We start from the raw sequence: 23,343 nt of genomic DNA, 5'->3' as shown, positions 1-23,343 counted from the left end.
CGGGACCACCGAGGTGCTCTTCTTCCTCCTCCTCTTTCACCTTCCTCACCAGACATGCCGCATCAGGAGCGACAGAGGGTGCCACTCTCCATTCCTTCAAAAGGTTCACGTGGTAGACCTGCCTGAGCTTTTTCTTGTAAGGCTGATACACTTCATAATTCACAGGCCCCTTACGCCTTGTGATGGTGTATGGTCCTTGCTACTTGGCCAAAAACTTGCTGCTGGAGGAGGGAAGTAGCACAAGAACTCTGGCTGGAAGTCTCTTCTTCGGGCCTGTTGGTCATACCACATCTGCTTCTTTTGGGCCTCCTTTAGATTTTCCTCAGCTTCATCACGGTACCTGGGAAACCGGTCCCTCATTTGCAGCACATACTGGACAATCCCCTGTTTATTGGAGATGGGTTCTGGGGCAGTCAATGCCTTACCCAGGAGGTCCAAGGGTCCTTGCACATCCCATCCATACAGTAACTCGAAGGGAGAAAATCCATTAGAGGCCTGAGGTACCTCATGGTAGGCAAAGAGAACAAATGGCAACCACCGGTCCCAGTCTCTTCCTGTGTCGCTCACAAACTTCTGAAGGATCCTCTTTAATGTCTGATTGAACTGTTGGACGAGGCCGTCCGTCTGAGAATGATAGGGTGAGGTTCGTAAAGCAGTGATCCCAAACTGTTTATGAAATAACTGTAACAGACGAAATTAGTGCCCTGATCAGTCGGGATTTCATCCGGGATTCCAACCCTGGAGAACAACTGCACCAGGGAATGGAGGACAGCAGGAGCAGTGATTTTATGTAACGAGAACGCATCTCAATACTGAACACCCATATAATATGTTGCATGTTTTTCTAATATTGTGCAGGACTACAATAGGCTAATTATGAAGAATTTTAGTATAGTCTCCACAATATTAGCCCTTGCCATGAATGGCCATTGTTTCGACACTTGGTCCAAATGCAAACAAAAACAAAATGACTAAAATCATAACACACCGCATTGTTCCCAAACTTTTTGGTGAGTTTTTCATATTCCGCCTTTGTAAAAGGTTGGATTGACTGCTGCTGGACACTCATGGTGAAGAGAGGCTGCACACACACAAAAACAGAGACCAAAATTAAACTAGAAATGTTGTCAGTGTTCAAAAAATAACAGAACATAGTTGTATTTTCTCCACTAAAAATATCAATACTTCAATTTACCTGTGGAAGATATTACATTAGCTAGTTTGTACACACCAATTTCCGTAAATATAACTACACTATCAGGCAAAAACAATACTATTTGGACATGTAGAAGTGATGACATGAAGGGAAAAAAAAGATTTGTGTCTGTAGATATTTACCCTACACATCAAGAAACTGTAATCACATAAGTTACATCATTATGCATGCATGAACCAATACTTGTACTCTGCATGTGTTTTTATGTTTGAAATGAGTAATAGATAAATGAATAAGGCTAGCGAGTTGGACACATTGATTACCTCATATCCCCCTAGCTTGACGGTAACAGTGACATCAATTGGGTGGTTTACAACACCCACTACAGATCTGACCAATGAAATGAAGAGCAAAGGAAACCATATTATGCACACTAAGAAGATGATGATAAGTCCGCCCATTCCATATTTCACCATCTTCTTTTTCTTTTGTCCTTTAGGCTGAGGATAGTTCTGTGGGGAAAAATATTTGTATGGAGAAATTAATTTTAGGTGAACAGTCAGATTTCAGACCGTTTAAACAGAGTCCTAGTGTTGTTTTTAACAATAAAATAAAAGAGTTAGATAATTGTACTTTGTGTAACATTTTCAAACAACAAAACTTAATAATGAAATCAGGCCGTCATAATAATTACCCATCGATGCAGAAATCGTCTTCTGCTTATTTTTGTGTTGCTGTTGTTACAGTGGCATGCGAACCAAGACAACCCCAAAGCATCTGCTGCAGGGGTCCCGATTTTTGTAAAAACTGAGAGCTAATTCTTGGCTACCGATCAGTGTGAAGGGCTACCACTTTGATACACACCTCTGAATTATCAAATTTGCTCAAATGACCGTTCATCATCATCACTGGTTATATCTTCATACAATTCATGATTAAAAAAAAAAAAGAAAAAAAGACCAAGGCTCGCTATCAGCAGCTCCTGTCTGGACTATATCCTTGACTCATTCCATTCAGCGCAAGTCGTCAGTGATGTAACGGATAGAAAATGTGCACTACTTGTATTGTCCCATATGGTTTCATGCAGTCATGCAAGGCACATCATTATATACTGTACCGTTAAAGAATTGCAAAAGTTAATAGTTGTCAAATTTAACACATCAACTTTCTCTATCTCTTATGTTATTTTTACAAAATGTGGCATATGAATCTCTAAAAAAAAAAACAAGCACCAGCGACAAATGGCACTTTGGCCATTCGTGCCATAACCCGAAAGCTGACTAGTAAAGTATTACCTTTTCTGTCTCACGGCTGCATTTGATGATGAAAACGTTTGCATAAATGTCCTCAACACACATCCAATTGGACAGAGACAGAGTGGTATCCGTCCAAACCCAGTCCATTACTGCTCGGAGCTCTACGAGAAAAGGAACCAGACGAAAACTATGCATACAAGCATGCACACACACGAACACAAACACACACACCCCGACACACGCATGCACACACACACGCACGTACACCCCCACACACACGCACGCACACGCACAGAATTGGTTACCTCAACATACAGCTTATGGTTGCTATGAATAACAATATAAAATCATTGAATGATTCAGGTTTGCATTATTTTCATACCCTTGGAAGAGAAACAAGTTGAGGTGAGTGTAGTTTTTTGTGAGGAAGTTGCCAAGAATACGAGTAGGATACCCACAACGGATCTGGTACGCTGACAGGACAAAGTAAATACACTTGACGAAGTACCACAGCTGGGCCACAAAGTTCTGATTGAATCGCCTGATAATAGAAAAAGTGGCTGTGAAAACTTTGATATTCATTAAAAAAATAATAGAACAACAACATTTGGTTTGTTACCATGTCAGTGTCAAAATCAAACTATGAAATTGTTGTATTGAAATTCACCTTTCAGTGACAGCAGGTAGGATAAAGAACATCCACAAGTGTATCCCAAAGACAAGAACAACCTTAGATAAGAGAAAAAGGATGACAGAGAAACAGTCTTCATTAAATTTGTATTTGTACATACAGTGGAATCTTGGTTTCCGAGATTAATCATTGCAAAAAGTTGGATAAAATCCAATTTGTTGAAAGCTGAAGCAATATTTTCTTTAGGAAATCATGTAAATCCATTTAACCCATTCCAATGCATCAGGAAGACAACAAATTTACATGAACAAAGATGAAAAAAAGAACTTGCAAATGCAAAACAATATTAAATAAATATAAATGACCAATAAAATTGATAAGGGGTGGCATGGTGGCTGCCTGGTTAGCACGATGGCCTCACAGTGCAGAAGTTGTGGAATCAATTCCGCCCCCGGCCTTTCGGTGTGGAGTTTGAATGTTCCCCGCGTGACTGCTTGGGTTTTCTCCGGCTCCACATTCCAAAAACATGCATAGTAGGTTGATTGAACACTCTAAGTTGTCCCTAGGTGTGAATGTGAGAGCGGATGGTTGTGTCCTGCGATTGGCTGGCAACCAGTTCAGGGTATACCCCGCCTACTGCCCGAAGACAGCTGGGATAGTCTCCGGCACTCCCGCATCCCTTGTGAGGAGAAATGGAACAGATAGTGGATGGATGGATATCTCAGTAGGGGCAAGGTAGATCTAATAATATAAATGTTAGTGGATTATTTCGTATGAAAGACGTTTGATATCGTACACCCTGGATTGGTGAAGATGGTGAAAGATGAACAATTATGCGCGTTCACAACCACCTTGGGGCAATTCAGACTGTCCAATCAACCTATCATGCTTGTCTTTGCAATGTGGCAGGAAAAAACCACGCAGGCACAGGGAGAACATGACACCGCTCATGCACTGCCACAACGCCACTTACGTGCTGCCACGCTCTGTGTTTTCACCGCGGGTTGGACTCATGATTGCTTGAATCAAGCATGAGCAACTGGAGCGCAGGTGCACGGATTCGTGTGTGTGAATTTCGAGCTGAAGCATGAGTGGAGGGTCAACCTGGCACGACTGAACGTGAGTTCGCAAGCTCCACACCCACGGTTAAAGCTAGCCACTGGCTATAGTTCCGACACCATATGGCAGGCCTGACGACCTGCCATAGAGAAAAGCAGAGGCGAAAGCCGATGAAGAATTTGTGTCGCTGACACAAATTAACAAACTGCTTCAGCAGCAAAAGGATGTGTTTCCAACTCTTTTACGACAGCAACAAGACAATTTTACTCTACAAACACTGGACTGGATGCACTAACCAAAGAGCTACAGCTACAAGTTTACATTTTACTGAAAACGAAGTGGATGATTTAAAAACATATAGCAAAACACACTAATAATCAATACAAATCTCTACAGAATGATGTTTACAAAGTCTGTGAAATCTTGGTGGCAGTCACAGACAAAACGGAACACCTCAAGACCCAGTCAAGGAGAAAAAACTTGGTGTTTGATGGGATTCAAGAGGTACCAGGAGAAACGTGGATGATAACAAAAGAAATGGCAAAAAAGATCCTGACTGAAAGGCTAAAGCTGCAGCAAGTAGTGGAAATAGAAAGAGCTTATTGCATTGGGAAACCAAGAGGTGACAGACCAAGGCCTGTGGTAATTAAACTACTGTATTTTCACGAACATAGGGCACACAGTATTAAAGGGCGCATTGTCAGTTGTGTGTGCTTTTTCTGTATATTTATTCTCACACAGAGGGCGCACTGTATTATTGGGCACACCTGCATAAAGACATGGTTCACCTTTTTTTGTATTAAACAATAGCTAGCGTGCATGGTAGCATACGTTTTGTGAAAGGCAGCTTTGAAAAGGGCAAAATTGAGCTAGGCACATCTGCAACAACCCCACAGTTGGTAGGAAGTTTTTGTGACAACTCAACCAGAAATTGGTCAGACACATTGCCATTAACAGCACAAGATCACACAATGTTAGGGGAGGGATGTCACCAGTCACCACACTCCTTACAGTCACGTTTTTAAATCAAAACCAAAACCGTCACCCAACATCAACGGAACAGCATACTAGCAAAAATGAAACAATCAAAACAAGGAACAAAGAAAAACAATTATCATAAAACATGTATCTCTCATGCCATTCATATCCCAAAAAGAACTAAAATTAACACAAAACTTGTATCAAGTGCTCCAAGCATTCTGTGAGTCCTCCAACCTCAGCCAATCAGATGGCCGGTTAGAGAGATGAGTAGTGTGCTTTGGGCAGTGTGTGTGTTTTTTTCCCCCAAGAGTCTGTAGTCTAACCTGTAATGTTTCTTGCTTACAATAACATTAATAATAAGACAGACTTAGACATTGTGGAGAGTTGCTGTGGTGGTTCGGGTTTGGGGGGCCTGGCGAGTTGTTATTGTTTTCAGGTCTCCGGCAGTTTCCAGCCAGGCACGCCTCCGGCTTGAGAAGGCGTCGGCTCCTGCGCACCTGCTGCTCATCAGCGGCAATCACCACCGGTATAAGACCCAGCCTCGCCAGGAGCCAGACGCCGGATTATCCCGTGACCTAACGTGGTATTGGCTCATGACTTCGCTTGCTTTGCTCTCGCCTGATCGCCTTGATGCTCACGTCTGTTTGTCTCCTGTATTTTCGTGTTCCCCGTCCAGCCGTCCAGTGCCCGTCCGAGCCAGTGCTCCCGCTGCCTACCTCCGAGTTCCCGATCACCGCCTGCGCCCTGCCCGCTCTGATCCTGCCTGCCTGCCAGAGGGCATCAGGTCGAACAGGTGTGAGTTTGGGTGGGTATTGTCTTTGACGATATTGAGAGCCCTGCTGAGGCACCGGGCGGTGTAGATGTCAGACAGTGAGGGGAGAGGGCAGCCAATAATCCTTTGCGCTGTTTTGACCGTCCTCTGGAGCCTCACTCTGTCCGCCTCAGTGCAGCCGCTATACCAGGTGGAGACACAGTACGTCAGCAGGCTCTCGATGGACGAGTGGTAGAAGGCCAGCAGCAGCTTCCTGACCAGGTTGAATTTCCTGAGGACTCTCAGGAAGTGCAGACGCTGGTGGACCTTCTTTACCACTGCTGTGGTGTTGTGTGTCCAAGAAAGGTCATCGGAGATCTGTACACCCAGAAACTTGAATGTGTGGACCCTCTCTACACACACGCCTTCGACGCAGAGGGGGGGCGGCACCGTCTTGTTCCTCCTGAAGTCGATGATGATCTCCCTTGTTTTTGCAATGTTGAGTTGCAGTCTGTTGTCCTCGCACCCAGCCATCAGTCTCTGGACCTCCTCTCTGTAGGCTGTCTCGTCACCTTCCGAGATCAGACCGACCACTGTCGTATCATCAACAAACTTGACGATGGTGTTGTTACCGTGGGCCGGGCTTCAGTCGTAGGTGTAGAGGGCGTATAGGAGAGGGCTCAGCACGCATCCTTGAGGGGAACCGGTGCTCAGCGTACGGGTGGAGGACGTGTAGGGGCCGAGCAACACAGTCTGGGGTCTGTTGGTCAGAGAGTCCTTAATCCAGATGCGTGTGAGGGCAGAGAGGCCGAGAATGTCCAGTTTGGCGACGAGGATGTCCGGGATGATTGTGTTGAATGCCAAGCTGTAGTCCACTTTATCTTTATCAACGTGTTCGTACAAGGATCCACGAGAGTGGAGAAGGAGACGTTCTGCTTCTGTTGTCAAAAGAAGATCAAGATCTGTCTGCAGTTCTAATCTCTTCTTGAATAAATCAGATGAATGAGAAGAAGTCAATTCCACATCTAGTTTGCCTATAGCATCCTTCAATTCTTGTTGGCAGGTTCTGCGCAGCTTGTTCAGATGTGATGTGTATGAAATAATTTTCCCTCTGACATAGGCCTTCAGAGTCTCCCAGAGCAGTGAGGGAGAGGTTTCATCATTTTTGTTGGTCTCACAAAAGAACTTAATCGAGTCTTCAACATTGTTTTCAAAAATCCGTATCAGCTAATAATAGGGGATCAAAGCGCCAGGTCCTGTTTTGTTTTGAGGTCAAAACGCACATCTAAAATCACTGTAGAATGATCAGACACAACAATGGGAGAGTATTGAGTATAAGTAATTAAAGAAATAAGTGTTTTATCAACGATAAAATAATCTATCCGAGAGAATGATCGGTGAGCATGTGGGAAAAACGAATACTGTCTGTCCGAGGGGTGTGTAAACCTCCACGGATCGACATACCCATATTGATCCATAAAAGCCAAAAGGGTTTGAGACATTTTCGAGAGTGACATCGGACGAGGGCTAGATCTATCTAACAATGGGTCTTTAACACGGTTCAGGTCGCCCCCCAGTATCAGAGAGTGCGAGTTCAAGTCCGGGATAGTAGATAGTAACAATTTCATAAAATTTTGATCATCCCAGTTTGGCGCAGAAACTGATACCAAGACTACAGGCTTCTGGTATAGCTTACCTGCAACAATCACATACCGCAGGAATGAAACTAAAACACTGAATAATATACATAAGCAAAAAGGAAATATTAAAAATAATAAAATAAATAAATAAAAATAAAACTCTCGTTGTGCATCTTGACAACAGTTTTTGAATCATAGAAAAGCAACTACGGTCAACTGTAAGGCCAAATGACCAGTGGTGGAGTGGCTTGAAGAACATCATCCAAACAAAGTTGACAAACAATGACGAATATTCGTATGAGCCCGGCTAATGTGGTGAGCATACTGCCACCAGTCCAACCAGCCGCGAAGTTAGGTGGGACTCGCAGCATGTCGATAATTAATCACAAAATTATCAGCCTCCTCGGGAGATGAGAACATCTTCTTAGCCCCGCCATCCAGAGTTATCTGCAGTCGAGCTAGGAAAAGTAGAGACGGCCGCAGATCAAAATTATACAATTTAGCCATGACCGCACGATACTTGGCGCGTTCCTCAGCGACCTCCGGTGCGTAATCCTCAAATATCTGGACCGGGGACCCGCGATACTGGAGTGTGCCTCGCTTCTTACGTACTTCCCGTATGATCAGCTCCTTCGTCCGGTAGCGATGCCGATGAATAATCACCGGCCTCGGGCGCGATCCCGGCTGTGGTTTGACGCCGAGTGCTCTGTGTGCGCGGTCCAGTTCCGGAGGCGATGTAAGGCAGGCATCAACAAGAACCTCCACCAGGAAATTGGAGAAAAAGGATGTCGGATTGGGTCCCTCCAGTGACTCTGGGAGGCCAATGACTCGTATATTATTCCTGCGGCTACGATCTTCCAAGTCTGTAGCCTTCGCCGATAGCTTAGCACAGCAATTCGCCAGCGACGTACATTTATCCTCTAGCGCTTGGATCCATTGTGGATTTTGGACCGCTTCATTTTCCAATGACTCAATTCGTTGTCCGTGATCCGTCACCGTAGACTGTATTTTGTCCAGTTGCGCTTCCAGAGCCGCAAACGAAGTTTTAAAGTCTGTTGCAATGCTAGCCCTGTGGTCCTCTAAAAGGCTAGATATGCTAGTCACACAGGCACTGCATGAGGCCGAGGAGTTCGTCTTGACTTTTCGCTGTACTTTTGAAGATTTTGACATATTGCGCCGGTGATTGACGTACCCTGTAACGTGCAATTCCTTTACTCGTTCTTTTACTTGTAGAGCATTCAAAAATATGGCTTAGTTGAAAAGTAAATCGAAAGTTGGGTTACGGGGAACCGTGACTCAACCACCCTCACATGCTCATTCAACCGGAAGTCCCCCTGTCCTGTACCACTTGAACATACTTCTTTGCTACTCCAGACTTCCTCATACAGAACCACAGTTCCTCTCTGGGCACTCTGTCACAAGCAAATTTTTGCAGGAATGGATCCAGAGAAAGTGGTTAGCAAAGAAGAAGTGGGACAGTGAGGGTTCAGAAGAAAGTAGACAGGAATACAGGGACATGCAGCGGAATGTGAAAGTGGAAGTGGCAGAGGCCAAACAAGGGGCTTACAATGACTTGTATGCGAGGTTGGACAGTAAGGAGGGAGAGATCGATCTATACAGATTGGTAAGGCAGAGAGGCAGAGATGGGAAGGACGTGCAGCAGGTTAGGGTCATAAATGATAGGGATGGAAGTGTGTTGACAGATGCCAGTAGTGTGATTGGAAGATGGAAAGAGTACTGTGAAGAGTTGATGAATGAGGAAAATGAGAGAGAACAAAGAGAAGAAGACGCAACTGCTGTGGACAAGGAAGTAGCAAAGATCAGTAAGGATGAAGTGAGAAGAGCATTGAAGAGGATGAAGAGCGGAAAGATACTCGGCCCTGATGATATACCCGTGGAGGTATGGAAGTGTCTAGGAGAGATAGCAGTAGAATTTCTGACTGGGTTGTTCTGCCGGATATTAGAAAGTGAGAAGATGCCCGAGGAATGGAGGAGAAGTGTGCTGGTGCCCATCTTTAAGAACAAGGGAGATGTGTAGAGCTGTGGAAACTACAGAGGAATAAAGCTGATGAATCACACAATGAAGCTGTGGGGAAGAGTAGTGGAATCTAGACTGAGGGCAGAGGTGAACATCTGTTAGCAGCAGTATGGATTTATGCCAAAAAAAGAGTACAGCAGATGCAATATTTGCTTAGAGGATGCTGATAGTGAAGTACAGAGAAGGTCAGAAGGAGCTGCATTGTGTCTTTGTAGATCTGGAGAAAGCTTATGACAGGGTGCGCAGAGAGGAACTGTGGTTCTGTATGAGGAAGTCTGGCGTACCAGAGAAGTATGTTCAAGTGGTGGAGGACATGTATGAGGACTGTAAGACAGTGGTGAGGTGTGCTGTAGGCATGACGGAGGAGTTCAAGATGGAGGTGGGACTACATCAGGGATCAGCTTTGAGTCTCTTCTTGTTCGCTATGGTCATGGACAGGATGACAGATGAGGTTAGACAGGAATCTCCATGGACCATGATGTTTGCAGATGACATTGTGCTATGTAGTGAGAGCAGGGAACAGGTGGAGGAGAAGCTGGAAAGGAGGGGAATGAAGATTAGCCGTAGCAAGACGGAGTATCTGTGTGAAAATGAGAGGGACCCAAGAGGAAGAGTGATCTTACAGGGAGAAGAGACCAAGAAGGTGGAAGAGTTTAAGTATCTGGGGTCAACAGTCCAGAGCAATCGAGAGTGTGGAAAAGAAGTGAAGAAGTGTGTGCAGGCTGGCTGGAACGGGTGGAGAAAAGTATCAGGTGTGATGTGCGATAGAAGAGTTTCAGCTAAAATGAAAGGAAAATTTATAGAACTGTGGTGAGACCAGCGATGCTGTCTGGTCTGGAGACAATGCCACTGAACAAAAAACAGGAGGCAGAGCTGGATGTGGCAGAGATGAAGATGCTGAGGTTCGCTTTGGGAATGACCAAAATGGATAAGATCAGGAATGAGTACATCAGAGGGACAGAACATGTTAGAGGCTTTGGAGATAAAGTCAGAGGCCAGACTGAGATGGTTTGGACATGTCCAGAGAAGAGATAGTGAGTATATTGGCAGAAGGATGCTGAGTTTCCAAGTGCCAGGCAAGAGGTCTAGAGGAAGACCAAAGAGGAGGTTTATGGATGTAGTTAAAGAGGACATGAAAGTCGTTGGGGTGAGAGCAGAGGATGCAGAGGACAGGGTTAGATGGAGACAACTGATTCGCTGTCGCGACCCCTGAAGGGAAAAGCCGAAAGGAAAAGAAGAAGATATAAAATAGATTAATTCAAGATTAAATAATTAAATAAAAAATAAATACGAACTTGGATAAATAAAAACACGTTGCTGTTCTGCAAAGTAAGGTTAGTTGTTTGTGAGAGTTCAGCATGGAGATGGCTCTCGGGAAGAAACTGTTTTTCAGTCTGTTAGTCTTTGAACGGTGAGGACATCGTGCTAACTAGTCGTCAACCGAGCCACCCCTACTGAGATAATCCTACAATTTCTCTTCCTCCACAGAGTAAAAAATTTTGAGTTTGCATACATGTCGGACATCTACACCGCCCGGTGCCTCAGCAGGGTTCTCAATATCGTCAAAGACAATACCCACCCAAACTCACACCTGTTCGACCTGATGCCCTCTGGCAGGCGCTACAGGTGCATCAAATCAAGGACCAATAGACTGAGAAACAGTTTCTTTCCAAGAACCATCTCCATTCTCAACTCTCACACACACACACGACCACCCTTACCTTGCAGAACAGCAACGTGATGTGTTTTTATATATCCTATTCAGTATTATTACTAACTATTCTCTTATTTATCTGATTTATATATTTGTCTGAATTATTGTGGTATTGCACTGGATAGGGGAGCTCTCTAATCTCGTTGCACACTTGAGTACAATGACAATAAAGGGATTTCTGATTCTGATGTATGTTACTTGAAGCACTGTGTTGTATTTATTCAAATTCTTTGCCCATTGCTGAATTCCTTAACAATTGGTTGGTTTAGATGTTTTTAGAACACTTTATTTGGCCACTGGAAATGGGTGTTAAATTTTTATTTTATTAATCACAAATGGAGAAAACCTATAGGTAAATTGCCATAAAGTCAATGTATCTTTAGGTAAAAAATATCAGAATATATATTATAATCGAAAAACAACGATATATTATTGAAGAATACGCGATGCTAAAGAAAAGTTAATGTTTTAGGGGTGTGCATGAACTCAAATTTGGCAGTGCTATGATCTGCCAATCACATTCACAATAGTGGAGAAAAGGGGGGGTGGATTTCCAATCTTGTCTATTGTAAATGCTAGGAAAATGTTAAAGACAGAGAATTTTGCATGACTTCTTCAGAAATGAACCAGGGGGGTTAATAATGTCTTAATTAATATGAACCTGGAAAATGAGTTTCCCCAGGGCAGTCTTCCGCAGGTACAAAGCTCTGTCGATGATCATGGTGGTGAATTGGATGAGAAGCATTACCAGAAATGCTTCAGGTACTTGGTCCTCTGACAAGGTGGAGGCAATGTCAGCTGCTGCGCTGTGTTTCTAAGGGAGTAAATACAAGAGAGCTATTTAGATGACATTTGTGCTGTATATTATACTAGACTGGGTTTGGACTGACACTATTGCTTTCACAACAAAATAAATCTTTCTTTCTTGTTCTGCAATGGGTTATGTCCTAAGTATGGACACGGTCCATTTGGACTATTAGTGCTTTTTATTTAGTCACCAAAGTGCTTTTGAACCAAAAACAACACATACTCCATGCTTTAGAGAGAGGAATTAAAGTATTTTTATGCCAGGTACCAACCTTTATCAGTGGCTCAAAAGTATTTAGATGAAGTATATTGTTCCAAAGAAGGAAAGCAATGTTTCAATATTTGTGAGGTCACAAAAGGTAAACATTTTAGTGTCAAAGTTCAGCATGAAATGAACCTTTTCACAAAAAGCACATTTTCTGTAGGTGACTGATGGTGTAGTGGTACATCTGCCTGACTTGTGTGCAGGCACCGTGGGTTTGGTTCCCACTCAGTGTCTATGTCTGCCCTGTGACTGGCTGGCGACCAGTTCAGCGTGTGGTGCGCCTTTTCGCCCGTAGTCAGCTGGCATAGGCTCCAGCACCCTCCCGCGACCCTGTATAGGATAAGCGGTGTGGATAATGACACATGACAGTCTCTTTTTTCTTCTCAGAACACAACAAAAATGTGAAACTTAGCTATGTTCTGCTGTTGATTATTAAAGAATGGATCAAGGTAGAAATAAACCTTTTTCTAATTTAATATGTTCTGACTGGGCGGCACGGATTATTTTGTACGAAAGACGTTTGAGGAGAAGCGGTTCAGATAATGGATGGATGGATGTTCTGACTGGTTGTTCTTTGATGTAGCTTGACATAACAATTGCTATAGTCCTTTTACGCTTTGGTCCTTTCCTTTATTCTGTCAAAGAGGCATAATAGCCAACAATATGCAGGTATAAGCTCAAGGTTCTCAGTAACAAGTCAGTAGGTCAAGCTTTCTTCCAATCAGAGTATGTAGTTACCTTGCATCTTTATAGCCAAAGACTTTTACGTTTCAATTTTTATGTCATGTTTGCTTCTGGGCCCAAATTCCACTCCTTACGTGATAGTACAAACTGACCAGTTATCAACTCAGCAGACTCAGTTACAATCCGTCACAAGACATCACCACCAGCTTCTAACCATCCCTCTGCTGTTATGGCTTTTCCACATAAACCCCTTGTGTTGCTCAGTCCATCTGCCTGCTACCATCCTCAGCCTGCCGACCATCTCATGGGGCCCCTTTTGGGAAGGTTGGGGAGGGAGATACCATTGTTCCTTGATGTATCTTGGCGTATCCTTTGATTATGTCACCTTGATTCTGTCATGTACGCCTGATTTCAAAGAGTATATATGCTTGAGTCACTGAGTGAAACATTTTCAGAACGCCAAGCTTTCTTGGAGTCATTATATCAGCTTTCTTCCATGTCTTCTGCATCCAGCCCTGCTCTCTCGAGTTTCTTTGTATTTCCGTTGATGAAGACATGTCTGCCTGTGGCTCCAAATTGTACTTGGCATTTATGTCTGCTTCTGGCTACAAATAGTACTTTGTATTTTCGTTGATAAAGACCTGTCTGCTTCTGGCTCCAAATGACGCCCCTCTTGTGACCTGAAGAGAGTCTAATCTTTCTTTTGTTAGGTTCTGTGTTGATATTGCTGAAGAACACAATATTCTGTGGGCCTTGAAGAGCAGTGAAATTCCATCAAAACGGCTGGCAAGGTGGCGGCGGCTGCTCGGAAAATGGCTAATGGTCGGTGATTTGTACGGAAGGTGGAACTCACGCTAGTGGTGGAGTGGGTTTGCTACTAGTTCGGCTGAAGCACAACACCACATGACTGTGACAGCTTAAACTTTTCTTTGAAAATATTATTTCCGACAAACTAGTCCTTCAGTGTATACGTTCCAAACCGTGAATACCAGTCTACATTTTCTCTTTTCCCTTGTAGTATCAGGCTTGGTTCTTTTACGTACACAACACATGTAAATTAGCATGAAAATAGATAAGTTAGAACAAAAAGAAAAAGTCTGCTGATCAGCACCATGGAAAGCGACACACAAGCTTTCTACTTGGAGAGTTCAAGGTCTGGCCAAATCTTTTCGGAAGCGCCTCACAGAGCCCACACGTTACATTGTATTTGCCATTATTTTTGTGCTTTTTGTCACAATTTGTCATTACTCTTTCAAACATCACACACAAAAATTGAGTCTAAAAAGATACCAACTGGTACGGCTAAGAAAGCACACAACAAGCAGATGCAGAATTCTTTCGAAAGTCCGACAGGTAGGGACATGAGGATCATTTATGTGACTGCAAGTGCCTTAAAAACTTCAACTAGAACTATCATGCCTGAGCTGGTTGCAATGCATTGTTCAACTGACTGTTTGGTTAATGCCATAGTAAATAACACCGCCATATGCTAAACTGTCAAAGAAAACATTTATTGAAATTACAAATTAAAGAAAATATGATGGCCTGAAGAGAGCCATGAATTGTGTAATTAGCATGACTTGCGTGACAACAATATAAATAAGTTTCATTGGTAAAGTAGAGGAAAAAGAAATGAAAACACACTGGGACACCTCCAGAATTGACCAAAGCGAAGGCCATTCAGAAAAACATGCTGGGACACCACTCGAAGTAACCAACGCTAAAGCCATTCAGAATAACGCACACTGGGACACCACCGGGAGTAACCGAGGTCGAAATCATTAAGCATAAATTTGGAAACACTGTTAGAATGGAACAAACGTCAAGTTTCGCCCAATCAGAAAAAGGGGCATGGTCTTGAAAAATCATAAAAGTTGTCATTTTGTCTGGATTAAGTGAGACCCTTCTCGTCAGCGCTGGAGAACTGTCTCGGGTATTTTGGGATAGTAAAAAACTCTCCATGTGATCAGTCATAAGCCTGGAGGCCTGCCTCAAATTAGTCTTTTTTTTTTTCAACACGGCCTGGGCAGATCCTGCTCGTTGCTGCGGACCGGCGTGAAGTTATTCGCTTATTTTTTCCTCGTGTCGGCCCTTGCCCCCACCTGCTCCCCCTCCCGTTGTCTCGAGGCGGATCCTGCTTTCAAACTGGCTGGGAAGGGTTTCTGGAGTTTTTGCTTTCTGCCACAGATATCAGACCCGGGATAAGTAAGGTAAAGACGATAAACTATATGATACAGATAAACCTTTACTCACTCCAAAAGCCCAAAATCCAAAGACAATGATAATGAAGTCGATAACATCAGTCAGGAACATGAGTGCGTAGACATCTGTGGCAACACGATAATCAGCTTGGAGAGTATCATAGAAGAAACCCTGGATAGGCTCGTAAAGTCCCCGAATCCTGTCGAGGGAAACAGATTTGTTACACTCCCTTCCAAATGTTTTGGAAGAATGAAACATTTCTTTACATTTGCTCTAGACCAATTTGACATCAAACGTATATTATGAGACAAAAGATCAACATTTCAGCTTTTATTTCTAGGCGCAATGTATTTACATTTGCATCTGATAAGAAGCAAGATCGCATTATTTGTAATGCAATGCCATAATTTAGACAAGTTCAAGATTAAAGTGAATAAGAAGTACAGTATAGTTCATTGCACTCTTTTAGTTGTTTCTTTAGGGATCGGGCCTGCTCCTATTTATCCATTATTCAAGCAGCTTATCCTCACGAGGGTTGTGGGTCTGCTGGAGCCAATCCTAGCTGTCTTCCGGCAGGAGGCAGGATACACCCTGAATTGGTCGCTTCTCCTATTTAGCCACTTGAAAACCTTCCACAACCTTCACCATTTGCACTTTAGGATTTCACAGTCAGTTTGTTTTAAGCTTTCTTTTAAATTACAATCAAAATCTTTCGTGGACCTTTGACTAAATTTGGTTACATCTATGATGATTTTTAAACGCTTTAACTCCATGACATTAACGCATTAACTCATGACATTAACTCCACTATGTTTCACAGATAAGGTTGTATGCTTCGGCATCATGGAAAGATACTTTTGTAATCCAAAAGAAGACATCTATCACTTTGGTAAACATCAGTGTCTTACCATTCCTCATCAGTTCATAAATTGATTCAGACAGTTTGAGGCTCTGTACATTTTGGTGAATCTAGCCTGACCTAATGTTCTTGCTGAGGCGTTGTTTCGCTCCTATGTACTTTTGTTCATGAATTCTTATGCAAACAGTACTGTGATACCGTCACCCCTTCCCTCAAGGTCGTTGGTAATGTCACTTTTTTTTAAGGTCTGTATTCAAATGAGATTGTCCTTGAAATGCCAGTTCAAGTCTGCTACTGATCACACCAGTGGTTCCTTTCATTACCAGGACAATCCTTAAGGTTTAACTGGCCACAGCCAACACATGTGTAATAGTGGTAATTGATATACAGTTTTCATCTCATTTGACAAATGCTTGCTTTTCACCCATGGGCGACATTCTATTTTCCATGTTGGTTACGATCTGTAAATGTAGTCTTGACGGGCAAAATAAAAATTTTAAGCAGAGCGTAGAGATTCTGTACTAGTGTCTGTACTGTGTGAATAAGCAATGGAATATGACACAAAAGATGCACACACATCCACATCCACACACACACACACACACACCCCCACCCCCGCACACACCCACACGCACGCACACGCACACACACATGCAGTACGCACTCATACATTATTCAGGAAACACATTGCAATATTTTTGCTAACATGAAAAATTGCTTTGTGTTGTGTATCACATTCAGATGTAAGTAAGTGCCTACCCTGAAAGCTGATAACAAATAAAGTCAATGGTGAAGTATGGCATTTGATTGTATTATATAAAAAAATATAAAAAGGATACTCTGACACTTATAAGAAAAAAGCGTTAACTGACCCACAGATAAATGCTTGTTTTAACTTGCGTCTGACAGCCTTGATTCTATTGCTGGCTCCTTCTTTCCTTCTGACTCTCCTCTTCCTTTTCGAAATGTCTTTGCTGGGATCTGTGTCCTCAGTGGTGGGCTTCACTAGAATGGTAATAACAGCCACATATTAATGAAACAAAAAATAGAAACAAATAAGAGAAAAGCAAATTACACTCTCAATACTGTATGAACCAAAATGATTCGTATGCAACAACAAAATTCACTTTGCAGTTTATCATCAAAGGTCTCCAAGTCCGGTCTTCACGATCCCCTAGCCACCCTTTTTTTATATGTAACCGTTCCAACAAGTCTGATTCAAATGATCAGCTAATCAGCAAGCTTTGCACAAGCCTGATAGTGATCCTGATATGAATCAAGTGTGTTGGAACAGGGTACATATAAAACAGCTGGCTAGGAAGCTCACAAGGACTGGACTTGGGGACCCCTGCTTATGGTGCACTAATGGCCATCAACTGAGTCCAAACTATTTCACCCTTGATGTGTTACAAAATTAAATTAAAAACAATTAGCAGAAGTTTCATTATTGTGGTGGAAATTATTGCAGGAATTACAGTATTATGCCTTGTATTTAATGTGTTTATTCAGACAGGTCTCCTTGGTTATTTGTGTTTGGCTTTGTGTCTGCTTCATGCTTTCATTACACAAGGTAACACTTGCTAAACATGAAGCCGTGTTTGACAGTGTTTCATTAACTGTCAAAAATCCAGAAAGTTTTTTTTGGGAATATCAACCAGAAGAACAGCTACACTCTGCTGAGCTTGGCAGACAGATGACGCAGAAGGAATCACGCAAGTATTAGAGAAGCTTCGCCAGTGAGTATTTAGAAATCTAAAATCTGTGTTAAAGAAGGTTGGTGTACTCTCTGCATCTTTTATACCTTTGTTGCTCATCAGTATTACTACAAGGCAGGACACATTGCATTGCTTAATGATTTACTGCATCACCACAAAATTCCAAGAAAGTCAAGTCATTACTTGGTTCAAACAAGCAGCAAGTCCATCAAACCATTATCGGAACCGCTTATCCTCACGAGGGTTGCAGTTGTGCTGGTGTCTATCTCAGTTGTCTTCGGGCAGTAGGCGGGATCGACCCTTAGCTGGTTGTCCACCAATCACAGGGCACACATAGACGAACAACCATTCAAACTCACAATCGCACCCAGAGACAATTTTGAATGTTGAATTGATCTACCATGCATGTTTTTGGAAATTGGGAAGAAAACAAAGTACCCGGAGAAAAACCCATGCAGGCACGGGGAGAACATGCCAACTCCACACAAGAAGGCTGATGGCTGGGGCCCGGATTTGAACCCTGGTGGACCTCTGTATTGGGAGGTGGACATGTTAACCAGTCAGCCAGCATGGGTTTATTGTATATACTGTATACAACCATGAACAATATTTCCGTCATAAAATCAGTCACAATATATGAAGTGATGAAATAATTTTTTTTCTGATCATATTGCAAAAACTAACTAATTTAACTAAGTAACACCGCTAAAAATGAAACGACCTCTCCAAGAAAGCCCCCCACAAACTTCAGCTTGTTCAAAACTTTGCTGCCCGGATTATCACCAGAACACCTTCTACCCAGCACATCACCCCCATCCTTCAGCAGCTCCACTGGCTCAAAATTCTTCTATATACCTTCAAATGTATTTACAACCTCGCCCCACCCTACATTTCCGACCTCGTCTATATTGCCACTCCATCCCGCGCTTTCCGGTCCTCATCCTCCATCCTCCTCACTGTACCCCTTGCCCGCCTCCGCACCATGGGAGACAGACCTTTCAGCCACTCTGCTCCCCAGCTCTGGAACTCTATCCCACCTGACCTCTGTAATTGTTCCACTCAGCCCGTTTTTAAAGCTAAACTCAAAATACATCTGTTCCACCTAAACTATTTCCTGTAATTCATGATATGTCCCTCGTCCACTTTATCCAGTTTGTTTTTACTTGTTGGTGCTTTTACCCCTGAAGGATTGTATTACAATTACTGGCATTATTTTAAACATTTACGGGACAGAATGTCAATTATTTAATTTAGCACGTTCATATTTACTGAATATGTTAGACATTGATTAAAAAAAATGCATTTATCAAATGAAAGTAGAAGTACCGTGCTTAGGAAAGACTGGGATTGTAGTCATGGGTTTACTGATTTATTATGTTATTCTCATATGCTAAATTTATATTACTTAATTTAAATGTGTGAACTCTGTTGAAATTTTCAGTCGTAAGACCTCAAACTTTCACACAGTTGTGTGTTTCATAGTATTTTCATGACCTACGCTCACGTTCACATCAAACATATTCAGTCTGCACATTACAAACCGACTTAATGGACAATACAACAAAGCACATTCTCCACATAGGCCGGAGAAGATGCAAATTGGGCACTAAAGGGTCACAGGGACGCTATTGCAAAAGCACATTCTGAAAGACAAAACAATTTGAGATCGGAGCACACACACACACACACCCCTACACACCCCCACCCACACACACACCCCCACGCACGCACACACACACACACGCACACCGACAATATTACAGGGGAATGCCAGCAGGAGAGACGGAGAGACTGCCCGCCGGAGAAGGCCAGCCTTGGCGTGCCAGTCTTGGGGACCAGACGGGAATCAACCTTTCAGGCGATAACCAACCTGGAGAGGACCTTCCCTTGGACGTGGACCCGAGATGTGGGAGGGAGCAAGGACCACCGATTCAACCAACATGACCCCTGACATAGAAAACCTGGCCAGAGAAATCCTATATAATGTGTGGCTGGGCTGAGATACCGGGCGACTCTTTTCGACTGTGCTTGCTTGAGTAAAGTGTCTCGTGAGATTAAGAAAAAGCCGCCCAGATACTGTCTTTGGTCTATTTCCTAAACTCCAGAAATTGAAGAAACTAAATATCGTAACTCCAATCAGTTGTTGAGTCTTTATTTGATCCTTTTCTTCTTGAGTACAAAAAAAACGAACACGCACTGGATTAAGTTTGGCTTTTAAAGTTTATTCAATAAATACTTCTCATTTCCTCTGTGACTCAACTCCAATACCCCAATATGTTTTTACTTTGGATTTTTCTCTGTACAACGTCCTTGAGTGTCCTGAAATGAGCTTCAAATCTAATTTATTATTATTATTACTATTATTATTATTATTATTATTATTATTATTAATCATGAAACAATAAAATGAAGATTGAAGAACTGACAGAAAGTACAGCGGTAACAAAGTGTACCTTCTAATGGGGAGATATTCTTCTGCCACTGTGCAAACTTATTCTCTTCGATGGAGTGTGAGATTGACAGGAGGATCAGTGCAGCGTCTTCTGTGATGCGCACGCTGTATAGGTCCGTCGTGGTGAAGATGGAGCTGAGCCAAAAGGCGAAGCTCTCAATTTACCGGTCGATCTACGTTTCTACCCTCACGAGCTGTGGATCGTGACCGAAAGAACAGGATCTCGGATACAAGCGGCCGAAATTTGTGTGCCTGGGCACTCCCTTAGAGATAGGGTGAGAAGCTCGGCCATCCGAGAGGGACTCAGAGTCGAGCCGCTGCTTCTCCGCGTTGAGATGGTTGGTCATCTGGTTAGGATGCCTCCTGGACGCCTGCCTGGTGAGGTGTTCTGGGCACATCCCACCGGCAGGAGGCCCCGAGGACGACCCAGGACATGCTGGAGAGACTGGCCTGGGAATGCCTGGGGATCCCTCCGGAAGAGCTTGGAGATGTGGCTGGGGAGAGGGAAGTCTGGGCTTTCCTGCTGAAGCTGCTGCCTCTGCGACCCCACCCCGGATAAGTGGAGGATAATGGATGGATGGGCTGCAAAGCATGCTGGGAGCACATAGACTTGCTACACAAGAGATGAGCTCGGACTGGGGTCGCACTGTAGAGATGGCTGTATTTATTGAACTTGGAGGTACGAACCGACTGATGGACTAAGTAATGGACTGACCAACTGACGATTACAATTTGGTTCGGTTTGAAAAATTGCGTACTTATAAATGATGGACGGGTACCCAGGCCGGTGACGGATGGTAAAGAACGGCCCAGCAAAATTGAGTAAAAGTCAGTGGTACAAAAAATATGAATGCGGCGCATCGGGGCGCCACATTTGCGGGGGCGCCCAAGTGATGGGAGGAAAATAATTTTTGAGTGGCCATTTCATGTATTAAACTGCTGTTTGTTCACTGGTATGGTTTGATCTAATCACTAATACTAATAGAGGCACTGATAGGCACCCCTCTGCTCCGTGACCGTCACCGACAACCCATGCGCCCGCCCTCCTCCTGCTCGCCACGCGCACACACAGAAACAGACAGAGTCAAGTGCGCGCCTTCGAGAACCCGAGCGGCGATTATTTACAATTCAAATGTCTGATGATGATAAAGATGGAGAAGCAAAATAGAAAGTGCTTAGGGGCACAAAACCGAAAAAGAAACAGGGAGAGGGAGAAAGAGGGGGAGAAGGCATGAGAACCAAATTTTCAAAGTGGTTAAAAGACAGTTGGTAAATTGTGACGTGTCAGTGGAGTAAGAGCCACATATGTCGCAATGAAACATTCAATAAATGTTTGAAATAAAAGTGTGACCTTACCGCTCCCCCCAAAAAATATTTATAGGCTAAATATAAAAAATTTAATATTTATTATTATTCAATTTTTTTTTTTTGGGGGGGGGCTGTTATGTGTCTGCATACCCCCTAGAAAGTAGGTGGTTGCACCCCTGGTAAAAGTGAATGCTAACTACTCTAATTTCTTATACTTTGTGCATTCTCACCAAAGAATGTCAGAGCACTTCTGAAACCTGGGTAACTCTTTTCAATTGTGGAGTTTAAAGTATAATTGCATACTGCACAAACCTTGACAGGTCTGTTCTTTATGCTCTTTTGATTTCTTGCGTAAGAGGAGACCACTGCTTTTCTGTGTAATTTCCTCTAAGACCTCTTCTTTGCGCCCATCATCCTTTTTCAGCCTTCTGGAATGATTCCGCCCTGAAACATTTTCTTGTCTGTCCTGGGATGCTGCTGAGTCATCTGGAATAAGCTGGACAGAAAATTATCTTAACATCTTCATAGAAAACCCAGTCAGACGGTTGTTTGCAATAGTTTTAGTTGCGCTTATTTGCATATACCTTTACATGTTGTTCCAGGTCAGTGATATTGAGGGTTTCTGTGGTAGACACTGAGTTCAATCTGTCGTCTTTGTTTTTGCCTTCTGTTTCCTGGCCGTTAGCTGTTGAGTTACTTTGTTCTACTAGGGGGTCTTTGTGGTCCCACAAGCCATATCGCTGTATTCACATACAATACATAAAGATAAATGTTTTTGTCCGTTCCTGTACGAGCAACTTTTAACAAATAATGGAACCCTCCAAGTCATAACTTTCATGAATTCCATCGTTTGGAGCCAATGGAGAGAAATACATAAAAAAGCAGGCAAAACACAACACAAATATTTGGTTCTTGAAATGCCATCATGAACAATAATTAGTAAAACATTGCCAATCAATAGCTTTTGTTTTGAAAGGTTCCAAATTGTAGTTGGTGTCATGACCCGTTTCGTTTCATGCCTTCATGTGTTTGTTTTTGTGTCTGCCCAGATGACATGGGGGCGTTTTCTCCAGCACCCTTCCCTGTCATGTCGTCACGGCTGGAGAGGCGCGCCCACCTGCCACGCACCTGAGTCTCATCCGTCATGATTGCTGCCTATTTAAACGCGCCGCGCTGACGGTTCAGCGTCGGATTATTCCCTTGTTCATGCCGTGTTCCAAGTGTCTATTCTCGCCATTGTTCTGTGCTTCACGTGTGTTTTGACCTCGTTTCCGCCCATCGAGCCTCTAGCCTTTGCCCTTCTCGGCCGTGTTCGCTCGCCAATTGGCACCTCTTACCCTTCCGCGGTAAGCTATTTTCGTTCATCCTTGTTTTCTTGCCTTTTGCAAGCTCTTTTTGTTCTTGGCGTTTTTCTCCTGGTGTGGACCCCCCACCAGCACCTTCGGTTCTACTCTCGACACCTCCCTTCAGTTCTAGTCATTGTGCTTATGTAATTGGTGTTCTCTGCCGGAACAATAAATTCCTCGCCATCATCTCTTGCTTGTCCGTGTCTGCGATTAAAGAGTCCACCTCGGCGTTTCCGGCGCTGCCGGAGACGCCCCCCTTACAGAATAATCCGACCATGGACTCTGCGGACTCGGACAAACTTTATAGAGCTCTAGCCAGCCAAGGACGGCTGGTGGGACAGCAGTCGACGGAGCTCGCGGAACTCCGCAACGCCGTCGGCTAGCTGGCCCACCGCCTGGAACATCTGGACGCCCACCTTGGCAGCCTCCTGCCCGGCACTGCCCCGGGTTCCGCCCCGACGGTCACTACGACCGGGCCT

The 23,343-nt window shown here is 43.5% G+C and overlaps 1 protein-coding gene across 1 annotated transcript in view; it reads right to left on the bottom strand.

Annotated features, from left to right (window-relative positions):
* The window catches only part of piezo1 (piezo type mechanosensitive ion channel component 1 (Er blood group)), a 304,639-nt gene that overhangs the window by 38,920 nt on the left and 242,376 nt on the right, over nt 1-23,343 (bottom strand). The window contains exons 39-48 of the mRNA XM_088304108.1: nt 22,103-22,258; nt 21,831-22,014; nt 16,916-17,048; nt 15,236-15,383; nt 11,888-12,040; nt 3,080-3,141; nt 2,795-2,953; nt 2,452-2,599; nt 1,480-1,668; nt 989-1,081 (exon numbers count right to left, since the gene is read on the bottom strand). Coding sequence (XP_088160234.1) covers nt 989-1,081; nt 1,480-1,668; nt 2,452-2,599; nt 2,795-2,953; nt 3,080-3,141; nt 11,888-12,040; nt 15,236-15,383; nt 16,916-17,048; nt 21,831-22,014; nt 22,103-22,258 — 1,425 coding nt within the window. The remainder of the gene's footprint in view (nt 1-988; nt 1,082-1,479; nt 1,669-2,451; nt 2,600-2,794; nt 2,954-3,079; nt 3,142-11,887; nt 12,041-15,235; nt 15,384-16,915; nt 17,049-21,830; nt 22,015-22,102; nt 22,259-23,343) is intronic.

Source organism: Idiotropiscis lumnitzeri, chromosome 9, assembly GCF_059441095.1.
Source record: "Idiotropiscis lumnitzeri isolate Australia: NSW breed Sydney's pygmy pipehorse chromosome 9, RoL_Ilum_1.0, whole genome shotgun sequence".
Taxonomy (NCBI): Eukaryota; Metazoa; Chordata; class Actinopteri; order Syngnathiformes; family Syngnathidae; genus Idiotropiscis; species Idiotropiscis lumnitzeri.
Note: the sequence above shows the minus strand (reverse complement) of the source record. Positions and strands in the feature narration are given on the sequence as shown.